This window comes from Hippocampus guttulatus, chromosome 1 (genome assembly GCF_054856545.1).
Source record: "Hippocampus guttulatus isolate MCC_2025c chromosome 1, RoL_Hgut_1.0, whole genome shotgun sequence".
In the NCBI taxonomy this organism is placed as follows: Eukaryota; Metazoa; Chordata; class Actinopteri; order Syngnathiformes; family Syngnathidae; genus Hippocampus; species Hippocampus guttulatus.
The window spans coordinates 22,591,222-22,618,065 of NC_141261.1; the positions used below are offsets into that span (position 1 = coordinate 22,591,222).

General features: G+C 44.3%; 1 protein-coding gene across 4 annotated transcripts; it reads left to right on the top strand.

The window, feature by feature from the left end:
- The first annotated feature begins 14,277 nt into the window (after positions 1-14,277).
- Positions 14,278-26,399, top strand: LOC147211005 (sodium- and chloride-dependent GABA transporter 1-like). 4 transcript variants are annotated; one of them, XM_086120048.1, is made up of 15 exons: positions 14,282-14,638; positions 15,700-16,022; positions 16,140-16,271; positions 16,402-16,502; positions 16,628-16,737; positions 16,982-17,114; positions 21,302-21,436; positions 21,534-21,637; positions 21,884-22,008; positions 22,143-22,255; positions 22,909-23,040; positions 23,122-23,224; positions 23,459-23,559; positions 23,676-23,843; positions 23,917-26,399. In XM_086120048.1, the coding sequence occupies exons 1-15, from the start codon at positions 14,535-14,537 to the stop codon at positions 24,358-24,360; spliced, it is 2,328 nt and encodes a 775-aa protein (XP_085976174.1). In that variant the 5' UTR covers positions 14,282-14,534; the 3' UTR covers positions 24,361-26,399. The 4 variants fall into 4 exon arrangements, with proteins under 4 accessions (XP_085976158.1, XP_085976149.1, XP_085976174.1 ...); XM_086120032.1 differs by having other exon boundaries at positions 14,278-14,638; positions 15,635-16,022; positions 23,122-23,559; XM_086120023.1 differs by having other exon boundaries at positions 14,278-14,638; positions 23,122-23,559.
- The last annotated feature ends 445 nt before the right edge of the window (positions 26,400-26,844 follow it).

Here is a 26,844-nt window from a genome sequence, read left to right on the forward strand (position 1 = left end):
CTGATGAAAAATTGTGACCCCGTCCAGCATTCAAGTTGCCCATCCCTGTTTTAGATGGCATAAATTGACATGTCCATCCCATTGTTGTGAGATTTTTGTTTGCTGGTGTGCCGGGAGATTCCACTCAGCAGATGGCGCTGTTCACTTCATGTCCCCTGAACATAATATTTGCGCAAGACTGCCTCCGGAAATCCAATTTATCAACAGTGGGGTAGGTGAGAAATCTGGGTCAAACAAACCAACCAAAGCACTTGCAGAAACATTGAAATTGAATAGTAGACGGCGCAAAACATTGCTCTCTTGTCATGCTTCTTTGAAACGAGGCCACCTCAATCATTTGACTCTCTCTCTCTCTCTCTCTCTCTCTCTCTCTCTCTCTCTCTCTCTCTCTCTCTCTCTAACACACACGTACACGGCATGCTGCAGCAGGCATTCAAAGTGACGAGCGATCATGCTGGTTTATAATGGGATGCTAATGGGGACTGGCAAGGCTTACAAGCATCGTGCTGCCACTCAGAGAGCTCACACTCAACATGCACACGCACACACAGCACAATGCCTTGACAAAGACCTCACATGGCTGCCACGCAGGTAGTGGCACAGGTCAGCGAGGAGGAGGGGAGGGGCTGCAAGTTAAACATGGTTTGTGATGCTCTTGTCCTTGCATGTCTCTTGGCCACTGGCCATAATAAAAAGAGTACACATCTTTTGTGTCTCTGTTGAAGAGCAGCAAAAATGAATTGGCATCATGGGTCCATCGTTTGCAGTCAGAAAGCTGAGTGCGGGAGGCTTCCAGGAGTGACGAGCAGGAGGCCCCGCTTTCTCATGTAAAGCTTGTCTTTGTTTTTATTTGTCTGCAAAGATTGTCAGCCGCATGGAAGCAAGCACATGCCGTGTGCTGTTTCATTGGCCCTCTCCACCAATTTCCTCTTACAAGGGTGAAAAGGATGACGAAAGCGGCAGCCATTTCTTCTACACGGCGCAATCAGACGCCGCATCTCAAATCCACAATTCACCGCACGCCGTTTTTGAGGGGTTGCCATAGTAACTCTGCTGGGTAGTAGCGGGGAGAAAATGAAAGATGAGTGGGGCTATTTCCCCCACTCGTGCACGCACACACACACACACACTCCACCTCCCTTTCTGACCCGCCCACCCCCTGCATGCCACATTTGGTCCTTGGAGTGACTATATCATTTTCTATTCTTTGTCTCCTCCACCAATAAGAACCACAGGTGGGGGCCGTGGTGGGGTAGTTGGGGGGGGGGGTGTCACAATCAGGGTTAATACACGTCCATGTCTCTATCTGAACGCCATCATTCTGCATGTGCAAGTTGCATAAGCGTGCACATATGCAGGCGCATCTCCGCTGCCACAATGCACCTGTCAGACAGACATTTGGCCACAAACATCTCCGAGATTCATCAGCATGTCGGATGCAGGTAGCACTCAATCAGCTGGCCGCCATTTGTCAACATCGACTGCTATAAAACAGCATACAGCCCAATTGAAACAATCTTGTGACATAATGATCGGGTCTGACATGCAGCTGAGCTCCAAGCATAGGTCTTACGCTTCCTCCTCCTTCCTCCTCCTCCTTCTTACCCCCTGTGTCACCACCTCCTTGATTGCTGAAAGGGAAGAAAGAGGCTGAGCCTCTCCCCCTCTCGTTCTTCCTCTATTCTTTCTTAATGTCCTTTCTATTTCTATTTCCATTTCGTTTTCAGCCGCCTCTCGCTGACAAGCAGACCGCCAGCAGCTTCTGACCAGGCGGGCTGTGACTTTGTAGCAAAGCCAGGTCCACAAAAGTGCTTCACAAGCCAGAGGTTAACAGAAATTGAGAGATACTGAACGTTGTTCGGGTGGGGGGGGGGGCTTTGCTTTGGATCCTGGCATCTGAGATTGAACAAGCCACTGGCCACGACCGCAGCAGCTTCCTGGGGTCGAATGTTTTCCACTCCACTACGCAACCAAGGTGTGAGAAACCCTCTACTACTAAACTCGAAAACATTGCGGTCTTGTTCTTGAGCCCGGACAAAGAGGACTGATTTTTTTTTTCTTCACACCATAACTGAGGTGAAGTGCTGCACCTCTGAATGTTCAGATTTTTGCATGAATATATACAACTGGGGTTGGATATGATGAGAATTAAAGTGTTATGACACATTATATTTGACTTTAACACTGATTATGAGATTGTCTTTTTCACCATCATCATCATTATCATCATCATCTCCGCAAGTCAGCAACAAAGGTACCTCAGAGCACCAGTGGAAAGAAAACCTTCAAGCTTTGTTTCAGACAAAACAGGATGGTCGTGAGCAACATGATGGAATGGGATGGGGTAACGTGATGAGCCGTGATTGCCATGGATGCCTGGCTACATTTTTAAACCGTCCAAAACTTTGCCACGGTAGTTAGGGTGAGTAATAGTGGCTCTTTTACACACACACACACGCACGCACGCACACACACACACACACACACACACACACGCACACACACACACACACACACACAGGTGTGAAGAAATGCGTGCTTCTAATCTAGAGCAAATAACCAACAAAGCAATAGAATGCAACAGAGATTTTCTTTTCTCTTCCCACATTATTTTAGGCCTTATAACAATCTGCATGCCAAAGATGTACTGTACATGTATGCACACCGTGTGTTGTTGTGATATCTGTAAATGATTTGTACTGTCATCAGAGCACAGGAACTGGTCACTCGGAGTTGCATAAGTACTCATCAAAGGGGTTGCGATTAGAGCTGACGGTCCAGCTGCATGCATGCATGCAGCAGCGATGCAACGATCAAATGTGAGAATAAACACACATTTGCGGAAACAAGCAGAAGCTCCCCTGTGTCCCTGCGGTGCCTGTAGCGATGCTTCCCTTTGAGCTGATTTGGATGAAATAAACACATTGCTGTCATTGGTTCCGATACAGTCCCCTCTCTTGTTTCATGGGGCCATCCTGCAGGCCGTAAGCATTATGTTTGTTTGTTTTGATGTTGTTGTTGTAAAAGTCTAAACACGGCATTTTGATTAATATTGCATTTGTGGAAAATGAATTGAGCAGAAAAAACGGTTGCATTTCGCTCCCTAATCCAGTACATATATTTTCCACAAACACAATCTTAATCGGAATGCCGCGTTTACATAAGTGGGGTTGCAGAAACAATACGAGTGTAGAGAAAATTTGGACTGGACTATCCCTTTAAATCCAAAACAATTTTGTATTTTCAAGATGTCATGAGGAAAAGCAGCCAGTAACATGCATCAAGGGAGGCAATCAGAGAACACCAAGAGGTCTTTTAAGCCTGTGTGAATACAGTCGAGAAAACCTGCCTATGCTAGTGAAAATCTCCTTTTACACGTGCGCACGCAAACACGCACAAATTTGCAGCGTCTTTGCCTGCCGCCTGTGCACTCAAAGAGCAGCACGATGAAATGGAATCCACCGTCCCTCAGGGATTGTGACAGCGTTTCAGCAGTCTCTAACTGCCCTGCAATTTGACTGACAGTCAATCTACTGAGCGCAGGTCGACAGAAGCGGCCTCACATTTTGGACTCGGGAACTTCACATATCAGGTTTCAGACCCTGTTTTTTTCCCCCTTCAGGTCAATTGAGAGCTGAAGAGAAGCATCTTTTCTTATCATTCAGTCAAGAAAATCCAATTGGAACTTGCCGCACAACCATCGTCGTCATGCAACTTTACTCATTATTCACTCGGCCTCATTTCAGGGCACTTCAAAGGAGGAATGTTTTGCTCTTTTTGTTGGGTTTTTAACAAGTAACAGTAAGGTAAGAGAAAAACAACAGGATAAGACATGAGGAATATGACAAGTGAAATAGACTAACTGGCTAACAAAGCGAAATGTCTTCAGCACGTCCCAAAGGAGTGTCCACTACTCATACGGGGATTTGTGTTAACCAATCAGCTCCCTCAACCCTTCGGTGTCTTGTGCAGGTGTTTCTCGTTGTCTCGTCACTTTGCTTGTATTTAGTTCCGTGGCTTCTGTCAGTCATCGTTGTGTGTTCCTGTCATATTTCGTTTCTGTTTTTGGGTTGTTTGTTACTTTGGTTTCATGTGGTCTTCAGGACTTTGTTCGTGTATTTGAGTTTGTTTCTCCAGTGTACTCCTGCAAGTGTTTTTGGTTCATATACAGTATTTTGTTCAGTCCACCCTGGTCCTCCTCCCTGCTTTTCGGGTCCACGGCAATCACACAAAACACAACCCAGAGAACAGCTTATCATGTTATCAGGTTAAAGAGTGCATGAAAGGGCTAAAATACAGGTAACAATCACCGAAGAAACAGATTTTAGTGGCCTCTGATTTCAAAACACACTATGCGGTGTTGAAAATGGGTACATACAGTATGTAGTATGAGGTAATCATACATTTATTTGAGCTCACTGTCATAACGGCCCTCTGAAGGAAACCCAAACGGCAATGTGGTCCGCCACGAAAAGGATTTTGACACCCCTGATCTGTAGGATGAACAAAATAATTCAGATCCAATATTTCCCAATGGGAAAACTGATTCTGAATATTTTCCGTCCTGGACTGATTTGCGTTCAACCCAAGAAAGGTCTTTGAAAGATACTTGTTCAAACAGCGAATGTGACAGCAGGATTACATGAAAAGGAAACTGAAGAGACTTACTAAAATGTACTCGATTTTGCTTGGATGTTTCGATGGCAGCCTCAGACATTTACAAGCAAATCAGTATCACTGTAAAAAACAAAAGTTGGCTGAACTCAATATTTTCAGGCAACAAACTGATACAATTTTAAGTTGGGCAACTAAGTTAAACATTTTAAGTTTTGCAGTTGTGGAAATTGGCTTTCATGCATTTTACAACAAAGAACAAAGAGTTTACCGAAGTGTTGTCCTTTGAATTGTTCCACCAACTTTAAGATATAAGTAACTTAGCAAATCATTTTGGAGCAAACAACTTGCTTGCTTTGTTGTACTATAACACTGTTTCCATAAATTTCTATAATACATATTTTTCAGTTATTGTCGGCTGTTTTTTTTTTACAGTGTATAAGCAATAAAGAAAATAAAGTAAGGATTTTGACCATGCAAGATACAGACATGATAAGTCTCATTATTTGCAATTCACAGACCAATCTGGGGCTGCATGCAAGGGGCTCGTTCGCAAGATTCTGTGTCACTCGCCTGCTCCTCTGTGCAAAAACTTACACGAGCTGTCACAAACATACACACATGTCCCCTCATGCCCTCATCTTCTTCTCTGCCATGCCGGGTTGCGCAGAGTGCAGTCTAAAATAAAATAAAAAATGAAAAACTCACACACACGCACACACTCACACACACACACACACACACACACACGCAACAACAACAACAACAACAACAACAACAAAAAAACACCTTTGCATCAATCTGTGCAAGCCAAGTCCAGCCTTGGGCCTGCTAAGCTCCACTGAAGTGTGCCGTGATTTGACAGGGCCAGTGACGAGAGGCACTGTAAATATCCCCCCCGTCATGTGACTCACTTCATGGCCTCAAGGAGCCTACTAAAGGTCAGTGTTTCCTGATGCCATTCCCAACAACGAAATGAAGTCATTTCATCTCTTGCTCATGCGTCTGTCTCATTTGAAAGGGACGGACACGGTGGAGGTGTTGCATCAGAGCGCTCGCATGCTGCGGCGTGCGTCTCCACTGCAAGCGTGCATATACGTAGCGCAGATATATACGGGGTTTGTTACACAAGGGCATGTGGCGTCTCTTCATGTACACGGATACGTGTAGGCCGGCAAGTGCGCCGTCGGGCGTGTAATCGCGTTCACAACCTCTGGGTTTGTCCTCATGCGCGTGGTGCCTGACAGTGACAGCGTGCGCTAACACGTCTTCAAAGCGTCACTCGCGGAACAAAACGGGAACTGTGGCCTGCAACACAGAACAGTTGTCACAAACATGACATCACCTGTAGTTAATTTACATGCCCTGGTCGTATTAAACATTCTTCTGATTGACAATGAATCGATGCACATTTTAGTAATCAATTACTGGAAAGTAAAATGTAGTCTATTTTTATCACTATGGATTTGAAATGCTTTCATTTAAGAAGCTCACAAAAGCCTACCATTTGAGAATGATTCGAGGCAGAGTAATTAGATTGATAGATCCTCAAAAGTGTTTTTACTGAGATTTTGCTATAAATTGATTCCAAGTCAATACTGGAATCAGTATCATTAATACCAGTACCAACATATTATGGTATTTTAAATCACCTGTCCTATGAAATGACATGCTTTTTGCAAATTAAACTTTCTTGTTGGATTCTTCTCTTAGCTTATTTTGATTCGATTTGCTACGGTTGCACTAATTAGCGTATTTACCATTGTTTGAATGTTTGATACGAGATCGATACGATACCAACACTCACTTTTGTCCGAAACTATCGATATTTGGTTCAATCTGCACAGCTCTACTCATCAGTCACAGCTCTACTCATCAGTTTGATTGTCCATTTCCTTGGCACTCCAGTACCAGCGTGAACCAGATTCAAATCTGTGGTTGTATGTTAAGTTTGGAATTAGCAGTTTGCCGTCGGGTGTTCATGGGTTGACCATCGTAGCGCCTCTTCCATTTAAATGGCTTGGCGGGACAGGAATTTTGTTTTTACAATGTTATCCGAGATTTCACGTCACTGCCACAGATTGCAAAATGGCAGAGTCCGTTGCAGCCTGACACTAAACGTGCGTTTGGGAATTAAAATCTGGTGCCCTAACTCTGCTTTGGGAGTGCAAGTGTTCAGCACGGTCCAACAGTGCTCTGAGTTTCTCAACATTCTAAAGCGTAGCAGAGCCGGCTCGGAGTGTATTCCCGCCATGACAGCTCTGTCTGTGAATTCATTTAACTCTCCTGATTCTGTTTTCACCCATGTTCAAGAAAGCAAGGCTAACAAAAACAAATATCGATGAACGATCATGCTAAAAATTGCTTTCCATTCGTCTGCTAGCTTCCACCACACATGCGGGAGCACAGCTTTAATGGAGCATACTGGACATGTTTGTTAATGGAAACAAATTGAAACACATAGTGCAAATTACATTGGTGACACATTTTAAAGTGAAGAAAGCACTTTGAGAAGCTTTGAGATTTGAGTGACCTTCACCACCCAAAATGTTTCACATCTGATGAAATGGAGTTTGTCAATTGCACTGTTTTGAAAAAGCCATTTCTCTTGTTGAACATTTTCCCAAGAGTGATATGTCATGGCTGGTCAAATATGTCCTTGCATATGTTCTTTTTTTCTCTGAGACAAACCGAGACAGAATCTGCCCAAACAGCAGCGTTAGTGCTCATAAATGTTACAATCGTGTTGATCGTGGCACTGCTGGATGTGAATTGGTAAAAACAAATGACTCATGAATCTTTTATTCAGCAAATCATTTATTCATTACATAGTGCAAATGATATTATCCCAGAAAATTGAAATAAGAATACGAAATTGGACTCAGGAAACCTCCAGAAGGCTTCTACTTTCACAGTGAATTGAATTTATTTTATTTTTAAATAAAACTAAGTGACACTTTTAATTTTCGAAAACCTCACTTGAAAGGAGCTTATCTTCATGCTGATGCTTTTAGACACAGCAACACATGTACTGTATCTCTTTTGTGCGATACAGAAACATTCGGGAAAAATCCCCAAACCCTTCCCTGTCACCTTTATTAAAAGGGGACGGAGGTGTCAAGCCAACGCTTTTAGCCAGTGAGCTCCGGCTCAGGAATTTATCAATTGATGTGCATTTTTTGCTGTGTCTGAGGAATAAGGACGGAGTCCCAGGCAAACTCACTCATTAGACATTTAAAAAGAAAGCAGTTACACAGAGGGATTTTATAAAACTTTTATTTACCTTAAGCACCAGTAGACTCGAGTTACAGTAGTGTCTGAGATCCTTTCCCAGTCATTCTTATTGTCATACGAGGCCAATTCACCAACGAGCTTCATCATGCAGCAGTGCACATAATCAGTGACAGTGCAGCCTTTTCAAAAGCTATTTGTTATGGGTTCAGGAGAGGCAGGGGATGTCGTTCCATGGCCATAAATACCGACTTCTGCGGCTAGTCATCAGCACTGGTTGTCTGTTAGCAGCAATGGTGGGAGTCGGTCACCAAACAAACAGCAGAGAGACGGGTTTGCACTACAGAGAGGGCTGGATTTATGGCATTTGTTCCCTATGCTATTGAAACTCAACTCAAGATGCTTATTTTCGATCAACCATGCACAATGAGCTTTGTAGTCGCTCCTACACAGCCCCATACCACTACTCACACAGAATTTAAGGCAGCCTGCATGCGTCAAATGGCTGATATTCAGTATAGGGGCGGACTCTGTCATTTGCATTGGTCCACTGTGATGCGTTTGGTAATTTCATTGGTCAGATGTGAGGCGATGGGTAAATAAATTGAAGACTTGAAGCCCGTCAGTACAAATTCACAAATAAATTGCATGACATTAAAAGCCACAGCATTCAAAGTGTGGGGAAAAAAAGAAGTACCTGCTTGTCATGAACAAGCAGTGGGGCTCCAGGCCAAGATGTTGGGTGAGTTGGAGAAGTGGTCTAGGGTCGATTAAAGAAGGAAAGGTAAAAGCTTTATTTCAAAATTCTGGATTGCAAGCTTGGCTAGTGAATTTTGTCCACATGCTTCTCCCATTCTTGTCAGTGCTGGAAGGATTGTGTGGTCTCACTGGTGAGGTTGAGGACCAGCTCCCTCAGCTTTGAAGAAGATAAACCTTTGAAAACCATGACTAGTAGTCCTATGCGTTTTTGACTGGGAGTAGCAAAGACTTAACATGGTAAGTAGCAGGAGCAACATTTTGGGGTTCGAAATTTGTAAATGTCGAAAGAGCATGCAACCTCCTGTTTGTGACAATATGGAGACGTGCCAAGCTGAGTTTTGCAGCACAATGTCCATGTCAAAGGCAGACAGTGCTGCGTGGCACGAATAGGCTGCAAGGGTGAGACACCCAGTCAGTTTCCATAGTGATGTGGTAGAATGGAGGGGATTAGCAGGGCCAGTGTGCTGAGAAAGGATTGCAGCACGCACTTGAAGGGCTCCATGTCTCGCCTCCCTGCAATTTGCTGAGACTGATGACGGACTTCCTTTCCGTGTTCCCGACTGCATATGTGCTGTGCTCACTTAAAATCTGCAAATCCTTTTTTCCCTTTTTCACCTGCAACTTGGATTGTTTTTCATCTGCATTTGTATTTGGTTTCCAGTTCTGCCCACCAATATTGACACTCCTTTTGGATTTATTATATCTCTTCCAAAATGAATAAGAGGCATTCTGTCAGGGCCTTATAAGCCTTCTCTGCGGGCCCAAACACAATCAGAAGCACGGACCTACATTTACAAATTAAATGAAGTGGGAATCATTTATTTCCAACAGTCTTTTGTCTTCATTTCATAGCCGCGTGGCAGTCATTTGTGGGTTCTAATTTTTTTGTCCAGACTTCAGCTTCGGTGTGTTGCCATGCACATATTATTTCATCCAACAGCTTCAGAACATATATACCTGTGTGTGTGTGTGTGTGTGTGTGTGTGTGTGTGTATATATATATATATATATATATACATATACATATTTGCATGTTCTCCCTGGGCCTGCGTGGGTTTTCTCCGGGTGCTCCGGTTTCCTCCCACGTTCCAAAAACATGCATGGCAGGCTGATTGAACACGCTAAATTGTCCCTAAATGTGAGTGTGAGTGTGCATGGTTGTTCGTCTCTGTGTGCCCTGCGATTGGCTGGCAACCGGTTCAGGGTGTCCCCCGCCTACTGCCCGAAGACAGCTGGGATAGGCTCCAGCACGGTTCGGAAGATGAATGAATATATATATACTGTATATATTCATTCATTCCTTTTCCAAACCGCTTAATCCTCACTAAGGTCGGGGGTGCTGGAGCCTATCCCAGCTGTCTTCGGGCAGTAGGCGGGGGACACCCCGAATTGGTTGCCAGCCAATCGCAGGGCACACAGAGACAAACAACCATGCACGCCTGCACTCACACCTAGGGACAATTTAGAGTGTTCAATCAGCCTGCCATGCATGTTTTTGGAATGTGGGAGGAAACCGGAGCACCCGGAGAAAACCCACGCAGGCCCAGGGAGAACATGCAAACTCCACACAGGGAGGCCGAAGTTGGAATCGAACCCGGTACCTCTGCACTGTGAAGTCGATGTGCTAACCACTGGACTACTGGGCCGCCACTATATATATAAATATATATCCATCCATCCATCCATCCATTTTCCGAACCGCTTGATCCTCACTAGGGTCGCGGGGGGTGCTGGAGCCTATCCCAGCCGTCTCCGGGCAGTAGGCGGGGGACACCCTGAATCAGTTGCCAGCCAATCGCAGGGCACACAGAGACGAACAACCATTCACGCCCACACTCACACCTAGGGACAATTTAGAGCATCCAATCAGCCTGCCATGCATGTTTTTGGAATGTGGGAGGAAACCGGAGCACCCGGAGAAAACCCACGCAGGCCCGGGGAGAACATGCAAACTCCACACAGGGAGGCCGGAGCTGGAATCGAACCCGGTACCTCTGCACTGTGAAGCAGACGTGCTAACCACTGGACTACCGGGCCGCCCTATAAATATATATATATGTATATTTATATATTTAAGATGCTCCTCATGTAAGGTTAAATGATGACGGACGCCTTTCCAGGCTCTGATATGCGTCTTTCTAAATATTCTTGGGTCTCTTACTGTGCTTTATAAGCCCTAGAAACCTAATCTACATCGTTAATGGACTTTTTGTAGAAGTTAATTAACCATTTTCAATGGTAGCAGTGGAGTGATCCCAGAGGAGAGCCACGTTGGTTGGGGTGGGGGGAGGGGGGGATAAGGCTGGGTCGAAGGGACGAGTGAAGAGATGGAGATTGGTTTAAACCGTGGCCTAGCAACCCATGTACAAAATTTGAAGCAATTTAGTGCCCCCATAGTGTTTATCATTGAGGTCAAATTATACTTTTTTATTTGTTGTGGCATCGGGCTTATTAATGAGGAGGTGAGTGCTCCTCAACAAGTGTTCATGCCAAGCCTTTTAGAATATGATGCTACTCACGAAAGATTTCTAAAATATCAGAGGACAGCTGACCTCATTGAATCCTACCATACTTTGCCACGTTTGCAAACTGTGTCTGGCAAAAGCTGTTTATTATCAAAAAAACTTGCACGCTTGCAAATTGTGGCGCGCGTGTGTATATGAGAGAGAGCGCGAGACCAGGCTTACAAAGAAAAAGGCGAGACGGAGCTGCTGGGACACTCACTTCATAGCAATTTAGGTCATGCTAAACAAACGCTCCGCCAAAGGAGAGCGGGCACGTAAGAGCATGCTATACAATGTGCACATCACACTGTGAGCCACATCCAATCATGGACGCCGTACGCACGCCACAACGACGCCTTTCAGCATATGCAAGTGTGAGCTATGCATCATTTCCCCGATGAAAAATGGGTGTTGTGAAGACGCAAGTGGGCCACTTCAGTGTTATTATACGCTCGTGCACAGTTGCAATGGCGGTTTGAGGCTGATGGCAACAAGGACGGCATCATTTTGTGTGGGATCACTTCATTAGACATATTTTTAGTTTCAATACCTTTCTTCACGCTGTTGAGCAGATCGAGGTGACTGTCGAGAGTCGAAGAGAACAGTAATGTTCCACATTTACTTGTTCCCATGTCGATAACAGAAATAACGGAAAATTAAGAGACGTACGCGCATTTTTAGCAGGACGAAAACAATCTCTTGACAATATGAATAAAATATGTGAATAAGCTTTTGATTAGCATACCAATGGCACATCATGATGCTAATTAGCTCATCTGTGGCCTCCGATTGCTGCACAGGCTCCTCATGCATGCTTGAATCAAATGAATGAAGATGAATTCAAGAAAAATGTTATTAGGCTTCCATCGCATTACTTGGAATTTGATAAGAATAACAACTGAACTGATTGAATTGAATGTTCAATTTCCTATTATTTAAATGTACACCAATGTTGATGACATGTTTAGTTGTTTAATGTTGATAGTTTGTTGTTGGGGTTTTTCTTTTTTTTTTTGGTGGGGGGGAGGTCATATTCATTGTCAATTTAGCTATCCTAGTTCAAATTTTTTTTTCCAGGGTCCGTCGACATATGCACTGGGGCTGTTTCATGTGTTGTATTTCTTTCTGGGGAAATGTTTGGCATTTAAAACATACACGATTTTACACTGACCGGCCTCAAAATTGAATATTCAAAAGCCGCGTAAATGGAAATGCATAACAAATGCTGATTTAACAAAAACAATAGTATTTTATTAACACTACCTGCAAGATAGTCACTTAGTAGTGAGTTTATTATTTGGCTTATCATGTAGAATTGCACTGGACCGGAGTGATAGTTATCTAACCGAGCGCCACGAAAGAGGAAAATCTGATTTGAAACGTATCGTGCGCTACAGTTGTTCATCTCTACAAACTACCACCAGCATACTGAACATGTAAACGCAATGCCTCTGACAATGGCTATTAAAACGTGAGCAATCTTATTGTAAAAACCAATGTTTTCTTCCAGCTCTTCTATTGGATCTGACAAGAAGTTACAAAGCTTCAAAGGTACCACCTGAAAAGTTGTGGTGAGGCATCCATCAGTCTCCTGCATTTTCTGTACTACTTGCTGCTCACAAAGGTCATGGTTGAGCTGGGAGATTTGGCCGGTACACCTTGGATAAGTCACCAGCCCGCCACTGGAAAAATAATAATGTGTTATTTTGATTGATATTGACTTTACAATGAATAAAACAGTTATTCATTGAGTTTTAAAACTTAGTACTGTATTTATTCAACTACTAAAACTGAACGACTGAAATTGTAGCCGCATGCCGATTAATCCCATTGGAGACTTTATTTTTGTACTTCTGTGAAGTAGGAAATGACCTTTTAAATGTGTGCGAAATTCAAGCAAGCCTCTTGCATTTTCATTCTGCTCCATACATAGTCGAGTGTGTAAATTGCAACACTGGAAAGCCCCGCAGCACATGAAAGTGATTTTACAGCCAGTGGCCCAGGAAAGAGGCGACACAAGTGTGCTCCCAAAAAGCCAAAACATAATAGAACAAGTCATCGGGGCCTAATGAGGCTGAAATCCAGCGTACCCATGGAAAGCCAAATGAACATTTCCAGCTTGGTAGAGAGCAGGAGCGAGCGGCTGGTGGAAAAGGGAAACAAATAGGCTGCAGGGTGAGGAGGTCACATGTCACCAGCCTATTGGACATGACCATGCGCATCATCAGCAGGTGTAAACATGTCTCATGTTTCACACCACAGGGCGGCGGGGCCGCCGGCCACCCCAGAAGGGGTTTTAAATGCTGCGTTTCATGTGCTATCATTTAGTAGGTTCGTTCACCCCTCATTGCTTTCACCATCTGGTGCTCCCCTCAGCTTGTGATGCAGGAAACACTCTTCATCTTACTGCCAAGACCTTTGCAACTCAGTCAAACTCAAATCGGGTATTTTTTTTTTTTCAAGGGTGGGGCTTTTTATTTTTGGCATGAAATTGATGAAAACGTGCATGCAGGCAACAAGTGTGAGGGAAACAAAGCTACAAAGATGGAGACAAATTACAAAATGCAATAAACGAGGGATTCGCATGCACAACGCAGCCCTGCAAATGACACTTTCTGATTGTTTGAGTCACGTTTTAAATGCTGTGCATGATCCACTTTTGGGGTGAAAAAACAAAATCTTACAAGATTTTAGACATGTCCTTCCAAGACCTCATTCCTCATCATCACCTCATTTTTGGAGGGCATTGCTGTGTCCCCTCCTTTTATTGACCGGCTGCCTTCATCTCAATCTGCAGACAGCCGCCGGCTGGCCACCCAGTCGAAATATCGAGGTTTGCATTGCCCCCATGGGTCTCCTTTTTTTTTTAATCTGTAAAATTCAGCTTGCTGCTGGAAGCGGAGCTGCATGCATATTTTGTGACACATGCACGGGCGCAGGATCCATTCATTGTAAAATGAGTATCAGGGGAAATAAAGCAAACACTTTTACAATGAGGAAGGGAGTCTTGTAATATGGACGTCTTCATATTTATTGACCATGTTGTCTTCAAGAAAAATGCTCAAAAGAGCGTGAAATGTTGTGATTGGATTGAGGAGCACAACAATATGAAAAATACAAAGGGTGCAAGTTTGACGTCAGTGCAGCCTATAGATGAAGAAGGGGGGGTCGACTTTGAGATGACATTGAGGGTGTGTGATGGGAGTTGATTCTCTGCTTGTTGATGTTAGACAGTCGCGTAAGAAGGCAAAGCGGCTGCTGCCCGTGTTGACTCCGCCAGCTCTTCTTTTTATTCTGCATTCTCTTCTTTTCCGTCCTCCTCTTGGTCTTTTCAGCACCGCTCCCCGGCTGAACAGCTCTTGCGCTTTGGACCCCTTGGACGCTGCATGGTCCCTTTAAGGCTTTTAATGGAAGTAAAACCGATTGATGTTCCAAGACAAATTGGGAGTTTACAACTTCATCCACAGGAGGAGGTATCCACGCAGATTCGGGGCAGGCTGCGCATCCTCCACATTCACGCCACGTCCACTGTGAGTATATACACGCCAGGTGCTGGTGCGTGCGTGTGCGTGCGCGCGTACGTGTGTTGGCTCGTGCTCGCGCGCGTGTTTGCAAACAACAAATGTCTCAATGCATGATTCTTATCGTTTTGATTTTGCGGCAGGCGGCGAATGCACAAGAAATGCGTTTATTAGTGTGCCTGTGTGTGCGCGGGCGTGTTTGCGTGCGTGTGCGTGTGAGTGCCGTGTGTCTTCACGCTAAATTCACCCCCCCCCCCCAAAAAAAAAGAATAAAGAAGAACAAATGATCTGAAATGTCACGTCCTTTTAAGTGCAAATGTGCGATCATATTAATGTGCGTGTTTTGCTACGAAGACGGGGTGGAGGGCTTGGACATTTGCGTAAGGCTTTTACGCATTGGACATCCCTTTGTCTCCACGGTGTGTTGTGTCTCACAGCTGGTGCGAGACCTCTCTGCGTGCACACTTTTGCAAGAAGGGTCAGGAGAATCTGCAGGTGGTAATAGGAGGACACCTCTTGCTTTTTGATTCCCATAGGCTCAAAGGCGATTTGCTGCCGCACGTCTTGACCTTGCAGTGATTCATCCAAGTTTTTTCTCCACCTCGTTTTTGTTTCATGTAGGTGTTTTTTTTAAATAGGTTTGTTCGTTTGGTGAATTAAATGCCCGACTTTGTTTGTCTTGTGAAAACAATTTGGTTTTGACTGCCGATCGTTTCCGCGCAATCTGCGTTGAGTCCGAGATGACTTTTTTTAAGTGTTCGATTCTGATCGAAATGGATCTATTTTCTTGTCAAAGGTCCTAATTCACACCTGGATATTCCATGTCCGTTTGAAACGCTCGTATCAATGCAAAGCAGATCTACTCGGTTTTTAATGAGTTTTTTTGCGCCAAACGCGGAGTAAATGAACGCGGTGCAAAATGTGCACACGGCGTATTGCCTCATGATGAGCCGATTCGGGCCGCCTGAAAAATGGGACCAACTGCTCTATTTCCCATACCTGCAGGTTCACGGCGACTGACGATTCCGTGTGTACGCGGGCTTCTTTTCCCCTGCACGCTCGCTCCAAAGGTTTGGTGCGAAAACCGCGAAGCTGTTGTCTACGTGGACCGGTGCCGAAGCCTCCCGTCCGACTGCCAGGGCCTGTGCCAAAGCCAGAGACATGGCGACAAACGGCACCAAAACGGATGGCCAAGTGACGGAACTGAACGAGGTGGCCGCCAATAATGACAAGCCCAAGTCGCTGGACGTCAAGCCCGAAAATAAGAAAAAGGAGTTGCCAGACAGAGAAACGTGGGGAGGGAAATTTGATTTTCTCCTGTCGTGTGTGGGTTATGCAATCGGACTGGGCAACGTGTGGAGGTTTCCATATCTTTGTGGCAAAAACGGCGGAGGTAAACAACCTTTTTCTTGCGCCCCAAACTTCCGCCTCTTGATTTCACTCCCACTGACATGAAGATGTGATGTTGTGCTGATGTCTGAACTTGATCCACGTTTCCATCTCCATCCAGGGGCCTTCTTGATTCCCTATTTTTTGACTCTCATATTTGCTGGGATGCCCTTGTTCCTTCTGGAATGCTCCTTGGGTCAATACACTTCAATCGGAGGGCTCGGTGTGTGGAAACTGGCTCCGATGTTTAAAGGTAGAGCTCCTTTCCCGATACATATGCAAAGATATAAGATATTTATGGTCCAATTGATCTAAATAAGAAATCAACTCACACACACACTGATCGTTGAAATGGCATATTCGTGTGTGTGTGTGTAAAACAGGTGTGGGCCTTGCAGCTGCTGTTCTTTCCTTCTGGCTTAACATATACTACATTGTAATCATTTCCTGGGCTATTTATTACCTGTACAACTCATTTACCGCTGTAAGTACACAAAATAAAGATAAAGGATAGCAACCATTCGTTAAAGGATCACATTTTAGAATCATAAACACGATTGTGTGTGTGTGTGTGTGTGTGTGTGTGTGTGTGTGTTTGTTTTATTCCAGGAACTACCATGGAGCTCATGCAACAATCTATGGAACACAGAGAAGTGCTATACAAATTACTCCATTGCAGACACCACCAATCTCACCAGTGCAGTGGTGGAATTTTGGGAGTAAGATACCATCCTCGTGTTGCCCTCTATGAATCCCTTCAATCAGGTCTGGTAATCGAGAGCCCCTATGCTCCCAGTTTGAGATGGCTCGATGAGCTCATCATCCGCTGCGTTGGAAGAGGGCGTCATCTAAAACAGGCTGGATAGTGGCTCTCAACGACCGGATTTGGGTACCCCTGATTTTAAAAAAACAAAAAACCAAAGGCCATCTAACAGTCATAGTGTCACTTGCTTTGATTTATAGGCGCAATGTGCATGAAATGACCGATGGCTTGGAAAAACCGGGCCAGATTCGGGTGCCACTCGCAATCACACTGGCCATCGCATGGGTCCTCGTCTACTTCTGTATCTGGAAAGGGGTCGGCTGGACAGGGAAGGTAAGACGTTGGCATATTTGCATATCAAGAGCTTTCGCATGAGTTCCAATTAGGAGATATGTGGGACCGGAATGCATTATTAATCAGTCTAATATAGCCTCATGCAGGATTTACAATTCAGTCAGCATTGTCAATGTGGATTTCAACATCAGCGACAGCAAATAGTGGTGCTCAGAGTCTAAGTGTGCCTTACAGTGGCTCCTGTCATTCGAAAGCCTCCTGCCACTATTAGCAGTGCGTGTGGATCCATGATAGGCGCAGCAACAAACAGCCATTGGCCGCAATCTGCGTTTGTCGTGCCCTTTCTCTCAAAGCGCTTCGGCTTCCCTCGCGGGCATGCGTAGCCATTGTCACGTGGCCATGGCAAATAAAATTAGACTTGGTCACAAAACATCATATTTCCTCTGCACGTTTGGCAAATAAATAGCTCGCACGCTGTCATGAGTGCACATGGAGAAGAGGAGATGGGCTCAGTGAGGCTTCAGCATCTTTGCCGGCCGACTGGCCGTTTGGTCTTCAAGAGACACTAAGAGCAGGAGTGTACATTTACGGCACATAATTAACTGGGGGAAGAATTAACGGATTTAGGGTTACTTTCCAAGGGATGGCAGAAACTCTCTCTGGCATGAAAGTGGGCATTTCGTGTAGAGTCAAGACCACTGTTGCCCGGAGACATTGCTGCCTTAGTAGCTCAGTTTCTTGACGTTTTTGTCAGGGGTGTTGTTGAGGTGGGAAGACGAAGGGATTTGTCCACCCACACCTACCCTCGACAATCCCCCCACACACGAACATTTACCAAAAATTCTCATACTATTTAAAATGTAACATGTTTTTCCAAGCCGTCCTTGAATGCATAATGAGCAGTCATTGCACAAACGATCAATCGCACACGGAGCAGATCAGATGGATGACTGCTGAAAAAATGTTGAGCAAAGTAAATAAGTGTTATCTGTGAGGCTGCTATCGCACACCTTTTTTGCTTATGGGAAAACTGTCGCGGAAGAGCTCTAACGCCAATACTAAAAGCGAACGATTGCGAGTGTTTTCGAAGTTGTGCGAATGTTGGATTGTCATCGCCTGTACTTTTCTTGGCGCAACAAGAAAAAACAGTAAAACTGTTGGCGAACATCTGGTGACCGTTTGGCGAACATTTGAGACCTTGAACGAACCGTGACAAGAGTACTGTTCGCAGCTCAGTTGGAGAGGGGGTTAAAGGAGTATTGTTACTTACAGTATGTTAGCTTACTTGCTACTTGCTAGTGATTGTTTATTATGATTATTGTTGTTATTTGGTTATATTATTACATCTATTAATATTAAATGAAACAAAAAAGAAATAACAATCAGGTTATGAACAAAGAATAAATTTAATGTTTTCAATTTGTCACAGAAAAACTTGAAATGCACCAATTTCAACCCCCCCCCCCACCATAAAAAAAAATAAAATAAAAATGAGAGTGCCAATGCCACCTACTCAAGTGGCTTTTCAATGACAACAAAAAAGCATTTTGCCCAGGTCGCGCGTGCCCCCCCCAAACACCCCAGGGGAGCTTGCACCACTGTTTGAGAAGGACTGTGCTTGACCGAACCCCAATTCTGCTCAAAATGTTTTTCAAATTTTAATTCTACAATACTGAAACTCACTGGTGCTTTGCGCATATTTCCTATGTAGGAATCATAAAGGTGCACGTGATTGCAATTGATAAAATCCATCTTTTGGCCATGTGTAATGAGTAAATAGGCCGATTTAATGTTCTCATTTTCTTGCTCATACTGTATTTCAATCTGTTTCATATTATTTATGTGGATTGATGAAAGAGTGTGTTTACAAATGAAATGGACCTATCATGAGTTAGCATTTTTTATATCGCCATGTTCATGTATATTTATTCCGGTCATGAAAAATATGTATTCGTGGGCTTTGGCATTTTCAAATTTTAAAATGCGATCGAGTGCTCTTCCAAGTTTTTGGAAATAACTGGGGTAGTGTTTGAATTAAACCGTACCAGAAAACAGACAGAAATGTTCATTCATTCATTCATTCATTTTCCGAATCGCTTAATCCTCACTAGGGTCGCGGGGGGTGCTGGAGCCTATCCCAGCCGTCTTCGGGCAGTAGGCGGGGGACACCCTGAACCGGTTGCCAGCCAATCGCAGGGCACACAGAGACGAACAACCATGCACACTCACACTCACACCTAGGGACAATTTAGCGTGTTCAATCAGCCTGCCATGCATGTTTTTGGAACGTGGGAGGAAACCGGAGCCCCCGGAGAAAACCCACGCAGGCCCGGCGAGAACATGCAAACTCCACACAGGGAGGCCGGAGCTGGAATTGAACCGGGTACCTCTGCACTGTGAAGTCGACGTGCTAACCACTGGACTAGTTAGTTTTCCTAAATCCAAGCTGAGGGTCATGAATGTCTTGTTTTGCTTAAAACACAGAATATAGCATATTGGCCTGAATATAAGACGGCCCTGATTATAAGATGACCCCCTCTTTTTCAAGACTCAAGTTTGAAAAAAGACTTTTTGAACACCAAATTAATTTTTATACAGAAAATAATTACAGTACATCTGAAACAAATGATTATAACAATATATTTGAGAGGAAAAGCATGTTATTTTGCCTCATTCAAATCTAAAGTGCAATCACATTCGTAAATGAATGGCTTCTGGTTTTTGAAATGTAAATTACATCATAACTTCTCCTCAGCTGCCGGTTAACCTGGCCCATCTTCGACCTACTTTTCTCCAGATTGTCACTACGTTTCTCCATTTTCTGTTATCTATTCTATTATTTTCTTCTCTTTTCCTTCTTACTACTATTTTTTATTTTTCTTCTTCGTGTTACTGCTATTTTTATTCTTCGTGGCAGGGGTTCACTTTGGCTTGGAGAGTCAAGTTCAGCATTCGCTTCAATGATATCTGGCGCCATCTAGCGTCGTGAATGGGTATAATCTCTAGACCCCGGGTATAATCTCTAGACCCCGAATATAAGACGACCCCCACTTTTTCAGTCTTATTCAAATTCAAAAAACACCGTCTTATATTCGGGGCCAATACGGTAATAGCGATGTAAATCTATGGGCACAACTGTACGCCTGCTTTCATGCCGGGCAAAGGAAATGCAGCCACTATTCATTTTTGCGAGGCTGAAAATGAGGATTTGGACGGTCATTTTGTGTCCAATAAGCTTGCTGACAAGAATGTTGTTTACTGAATTTATCTGTTCAGTGTCGCCAGCTTGGTGATTTCATTCTTTGGCCACCAAGTAGACTAGCAGTTAAATGAAAGAGGCTGTTACATCGTTGGCTTACTACTGTATTTTGCAATAAAAGTTCGTTTGCCAGAAACCCTCACTTTTAAAATGATGAGTAAGGAACCTCCCCACTTCCCAAATGCAGGCTACGCCCCTTCGTCTGTGTCTATGGGCCAAAACCAAGTGAAACTGAATCAACAGATATTCTGCCAGGTGTCAATCATTCGTCATAATCAGTTCCTCTCAATTTACAGAATTCTTAACAATCAATTCATTCCTACTGTCCATCCAAAATTTTGAGCCGCCATATAAATGATGCTATCTGGATGGGGCCAGTTTGCAAGTGATAGAGAAATCTATGAACAAAATTTTATCATGTTTAAAGTTTCGGTTAATTTGGGCATGTCTGGACATGCTCAGCGCAGAGGTGTTGGCCGTTTGGGCGGAGGGCCTTTTCTTGAGTAATCACGTCAAAGCAAGGGGGGCGAACAGATGGACGAAGGCTAGATTCAATCACAGAGTGAGAATAAACAAATTGGGAACAAAGAGTTGTTGAATACCAAAAGACAGTTTGGGAACAGCTGTCGCGCCCAGGTGGACATTTGTCAACAGCAAAGTCTGTGACTTGTGTATTCGGGTAGATCAGATCACTACCGAGGGGCCGGACCCGGGGGCGCGGTATGCAAATTTCTGGGGCAGTGTCTTTCTTGTATTTTGCAATAAAAGTTCGAACCGGCGGAGAGGGAGCTGAGTGTGTATCATCGGAGCAACTAAACCGTCGTTCGCTCTCAGAGATCCGCTCCCGCCGATATTGAAGACAATTTTCCTGTGTGCCGAGTCATTTCTTTAACTTTGTCCGAGAAAATCTCTGACAGCAAGGTATCCATTGGGGAGGTCTCGCTGATTGCTGCTTCCCACTTCACAGGTGGTTTACTTCTCGGCTACGTATCCCTACTTTATGCTCTTCATCCTCTTCATCCGTGGAGTGACTCTGCCTGGGGCAAGAGAGGGAATTCTGTTCTACATCACCCCAGATTTCGAAAAGCTCAAAGCATCGGAGGTAATGACAAGCTCGTCCAAAAAAAGATCCCCACCCGCATGCGTGAGTGGACAAAGCATTGACCGCTGCATCTCAACATTTGTGCTCCTCCCGTCAGGTATGGCTGGACGCCGCAACCCAAATCTTTTTTTCCTACGGATTGGGACTGGGCTCACTGATAGCTCTTGGAAGCTACAACCCATTCAATAATAATGTTTACAGGTGAGACAGTGGCAAATGTCAAGAACAAGTGTGGGAATGACGTTGGCATGCAAGAACAATACCAGTTGTTCTTAGTCTGCGCACTGAGAGAAAATAAAACAAGGCTGCCACTTGTTTTGTTTTGTTTTGTTTTTGTTCCCCAAGCAGCATGGCAGCAGCAGTTTTGATGATTAGCGGCCCTCCACTCTACGTAATATGCTATGTCCACATGCAAAACGTGAATTTTCCCCCACTTGCTTTCCCTAGAGACTCTATCATCGTGTGCTGCATCAACTCATGCACCAGCATGTTTGCTGGCTTTGTAATCTTCTCCATCGTTGGCTTCATGGCACACGTGACCAAGAAGGACATTGCAGACGTAGCGGCTTCAGGTAACTGCCACTCTTCTGTCCGCGAGTGAGAAAACTAAACTACACCACCAACGGTGCTTTCCTGTTTAAAAGTTTTCACCGTCAATTTCTGCATGTGATTGGACGGGAGGTGATTTTTGCTATTTGCACTCCAGGTCCCGGCTTAGCTTTTCTGGCCTACCCAGAGGCTGTAACCCAGTTGCCTGTGTCTCCACTGTGGGCTATTCTGTTCTTCTCCATGCTGCTCATGCTGGGTATAGACAGCCAGGTAAGTGGGCTCACTCCCGATCTGCTCCTGGGCTGACCTAAATAGCCAAATGCAGTTGCATACCACACGGCAGCAGCCGCTTGCTGCATGATAAGAATGCAATTTGCTTCATGCGCGCGGTGAGAACCCAGTTTCGACACGAGCTGTCAAGGTTTTTCAATGCAACTTTATCACCTCTGTGTGCCTGCGGGGTTCACTGCCTGCAATTTCTCGACTTTGTTTTGCTTCACATTTTGTGATGTCACAGTTCAAATGCGGGCAAAATAAAGCGCTGAGGCAGCCGCACGTTGGCCTATGACCATCGGTGTTATAGGATCGTTGATTATGCAAATCTCTAAATTTTTCCAAATATGGACCCCAAGAAGTGGATCATTCAGAAGATGACGGCATTTTTGGACACTTTTATGCTCTCTGCACTTGTCATCGTGATTTGTCATCCTCCTTGAGCCAGAACACCACACAAGTCAGTTTTAGAAAATATAATTGTGAACATGCATGCTGCAATTTAAATACGAGCCCTGGAATGGCAGCTAATAAATAGAGAGAGCCAAAAAACACAATTAGCAATAAAGCGCAAACACACAGCAAGATTTAACGGTGGTACGTAATGGCCTTTCATATTTATCTCCGTGCCTGCTGCTCTCGTCCTTCAGTTCTGCACTGTGGAGGGCTTCATTACTGCTTTAGTAGATGAATTTCCCAGAGCGCTCCGAGGCAGACGAGAGATCTTCATCGCTGTCGTCTGCCTGGTGTCTTATGTGATCGGCCTTTCAAACATCACGCAGGTACAGCAGGCGGCTTTTTCCCAAAACTGTTATTGCGTGATATCATGCTGACATGGACCAACTCCATTTTTCTGCCACCAGGGAGGGATTTACGTGTTCAAATTGTTTGACTACTATTCCGCCAGCGGAATGTGTCTGCTCTTCTTGGTCTTCTTTGAATGCATCTCCATATCCTGGTGCTACGGTGTGTATCACTCTAGTGTCACTAAAACCAGGGCGTTGCTCGCTCATTCATTCGGCAACATACTAGGCTGGAGGACACTTGAAAAGGGGAGAGAACTCGGCGAGTCAGAAGCGCCGCTGTTCACCGTCAAGGTCGCGAGCGCTCATTCGTCTCCTCGCCGCCCTCATCATCATGCACGGCAAACCTGCAGCAAATTGGAATGGATTTTTCACCCTCCCTTTATTTGTCTCGCAGGTGTGAACAAGTTCTATGAGAACATCGAGGAGATGATCGGCTACAAGCCTTGCGTGTGGTGGAAGATGTGCTGGGTGGTGTTCACCCCTCTCATTGTCGCTGTGCGTGAGATCAGCGCACTTGATGTGAAAAACGAAACGTGAAAAATCAATATTAGCCACCCGCCGCCACGAGCCATCGGTGTCATGATGCATAAAGTGACTCCTGTCTCCCACAGGGGGTGTTCTTGTTCAGCGCCGTACAAATGGTTCCTCTCACCATGGGAGAATACGTGTTCCCAGGCTGGGGTCAGGGAGTGGGCTGGCTCATGGCTCTGTCTTCTATGGTCCTCATACCGGGCTACATGATTTATATGTACCTTGGCCTCAAGGGCACCTACAAAGAGGTATGAGCATTTGGGAATTTGCTGGGCTAAAGTTTGCACAACTGTTGGTAACTCGTGCGCATTTCTCTGCCAGCGACTTCGGATCATGCTTCAGCCTCCAGCAGTTGTCAGGCGACCGCAGGAAAACGGACCTGAGCAGCAGTTGGAAACAAACACCGCCAACATACCCAGCCCCACTAATCCAGCTAACCCCTCCAGCCCGACCAATCCAGTCCCCGCCAACCCGGCTCCCGTCAACGCAACCAGCCCCGAAGCGCCTGCGAAACCGGCTCCACCGCCGGCTAACCCTCCGGCTGCCGCCGCTAGCCCTGTGAGCCCAGCAACGAGTCCCACCATCGTGACCACCATCACCACAACCGCCACGGCCACGGCCACGGCCAGTCCGGCCAACCCTCCGACAACAACAGTCAGTCCAACAATCCCTCCCCCGAACCCAGCGAATCCAACGGAGCTCGTGAACCCGCGGAACCCAGCAAGTGTGACCTCTAACCTGACCACTGCCGAGGCCAACGTGTAGACAACAAAGAAACCCTCTTGGAGCATGTAGACAAAAGAGAACATTATAAAGGACTTACTTCCAAGATTTTAATTGATTCACCTACCTCCGAGGGCAATACCTGATCGAAATACAATAGATTTTCCAACCATATTACATTTTCTTACATGTTCAAGCCAACGATGTCCTGTTGTTGGTTTGCATTTCGAATATATCAAAGACTGTTAGTGTGCACCGGTACAACCATAAATCTGACTATTAAAAAAATAAATCAAATTAAATAAACATACTGTGTAATACTGTGAGAAAAAATAAATAAATAGAGATCTAGATTAGAAATATGTTGAATATCTTCATGAATTGAGTAAATACCTGTGTGAATATAGTAGATGAAGTAGTGAACAAAATTGACATCGCTGACGACAGCAAGGGCTGTCAATTTTATCGTGGATGTTTACTAAATCTCACACAGTTGTCTCTTTTTCAAAACGTTGCACTCTCCACGGCAAACTGAAGGCCAGAGCGAAGTTGAGGAGTTTGTGAGGAAAGCACAATGCCAATAAGAAGTTCATGTTTAGAAGTCAGCTGGAGCAATCCAGTCATGTTTTGTGTGAGAGAGACTGTTATTTTTCCCTTTCCTTTTTTCAGTAAAAAAAAACAAAAACAACTTTTGTGTGATGGAAACATTTTTAGAATTATTTTTAGGAGGTTTTATACTCTATGTTGTTGATGTGACGGAGGACCAAATCAATAGGCAGACATGCAAAAACTATGCCGTTTGAGCATCTGGTTGGCAGAAGCACAGGGTATGAAGAGGTACAACAACAAAAAAAAAAAGAATAAAAAAAATGTAAAAAAGCACAGGGCTAGAGAAAGTGATTTACAAATACAGACTATCCCTTAATCCTGACAGTCAGTGCTGTTTACTATTTGCATGCTTTCCTCAGGAACATCAGTGAAAATTGTCTGAAATTCCTGACCAAAAAAAGATGGCCTTAAGCCAAAACATCCATTTTAAGCAAGCCATGGACTGTTTCCATGACTGGGCGCAAGAATAACGACAACAACAACAACAACAAAAGGACCATATCATATGCTAGCACAAGAACCTGGACCAAGTCTGTGTTTGAGTCATGACTTTTCAGTACGTGTATCAATCAATTATAGTTTGATAAATACATGTATTCAGCAATACATATGTAGATGTTTAAGCGCAGGCCAGTAAGCAAGTGGTCTGTTTCTCTTCTTGTTTCCGCTGTCTCTTTGCTTTATTTGTGAAAAGCACAAAGCTTTAATTTGCCCAGACGTTTACCATAGCGTGCTTAGCACAATGCTAGTTAGCTTCTGCGGCAGCTACTGCGAGAAACGTGTGAAGGTGTGAAAGTAACAGGTTGACCGTGAAAAGCTAAACAACAATGTGGAAATGTGAAATGGCTACAGTTCATGTCCTGTGAAATTTCATTTATTTGTATAAAGTTACTCTACCAGTTTTCTCTGGAACTTTGTTGTAAATCCGTACCGTGTAAACATGTAACTGTGAATGTCTGTAATACATTGGAAGTTAATGTCTAAATGTTGAAAAAAAATTGCTGTTTTCTGCAATAATATTTTGGTCACAGAAGCTAAAGCACATATCTGACAGAAATATACGGAAGGACGAAATGACAATGAAGATGCCGATGATTATATTAAAAACAGAAACTATGTCTCGTAAAACACTATTGTTTTGTATATTTTTAACTGTCTCACTGCCTAATGTAAATCATTATATAGACATGATATGTATTTAAATGGTGTCAAATGATAAAGCACGATTGTTTATGTTCTACAAAAAGAAAAAGAATGAAAAAAATAAAGAGTTATAGAAAATATGACGATAATGTGTGCTCCGTAGCAGTCCCATGATTTATGAACACTGTTGTCAGGAAGTCAGATGAACTGCTGAATCCTGAAGTAATTGGCCATTGTTCCATTGCGTGATGTTTCAAGTATTTCTACTCAACATTTGAGGAAATGTGGGGAAAAATAAAAGCACAATACGCCGCTAAATGGAAATGAAATCCCTTGTGTATGGGTCTTTTTTTTTTTTTTGTAGAAACAAGGACATTTTGTTTGAAAATGGGATCAAGCTTAACTTGAACTACAGGGGTAAATGAGGTAATGGGCAAAGAATAAATAAAGTAATAAATAAATAAATAACTATCAAAAGGAGAAATATGTATGCCGCAGTCAAGCAGAGAGTCCCAGGCCAACAAGAAAAACATCACTTGCCCCCCGGCCCTGGTGAGCTCACAGCCACCCACCACCCCCCGCCCGCCGTGTGAGCTTATGTGCACGTGTGTATGTACGTGCACGCGTTTAAGTCTTCTCCCCCACTTCTTGCAGTCGCAGTCGCTGTTCCCATTAGTTTCCAGTGCGATAAAAGAGATGCTACCAGCTGACACCACCACAATGACTCGCCATGGATCAAAGAATGAGACGTCCCCTCAGTTGCTTGTGGCAAAT

Coding starts and splice junctions, on each gene's coding strand:
- LOC147211005 (XM_086120023.1), top strand. CDS start 14,535: ATGTTCCAAGACAAATTGGGAGTTTACAACTTCATCCACAGGAGGAGG. Junction 21,437..21,533: donor AAAAGCTCAAAGCATCGGAG/GTAATGACAAGC, acceptor TCCTCCCGTCAG/GTATGGCTGGACGCCGCAAC. Junction 22,009..22,142: donor TGCAGACGTAGCGGCTTCAG/GTAACTGCCACT, acceptor TTTGCACTCCAG/GTCCCGGCTTAGCTTTTCTG.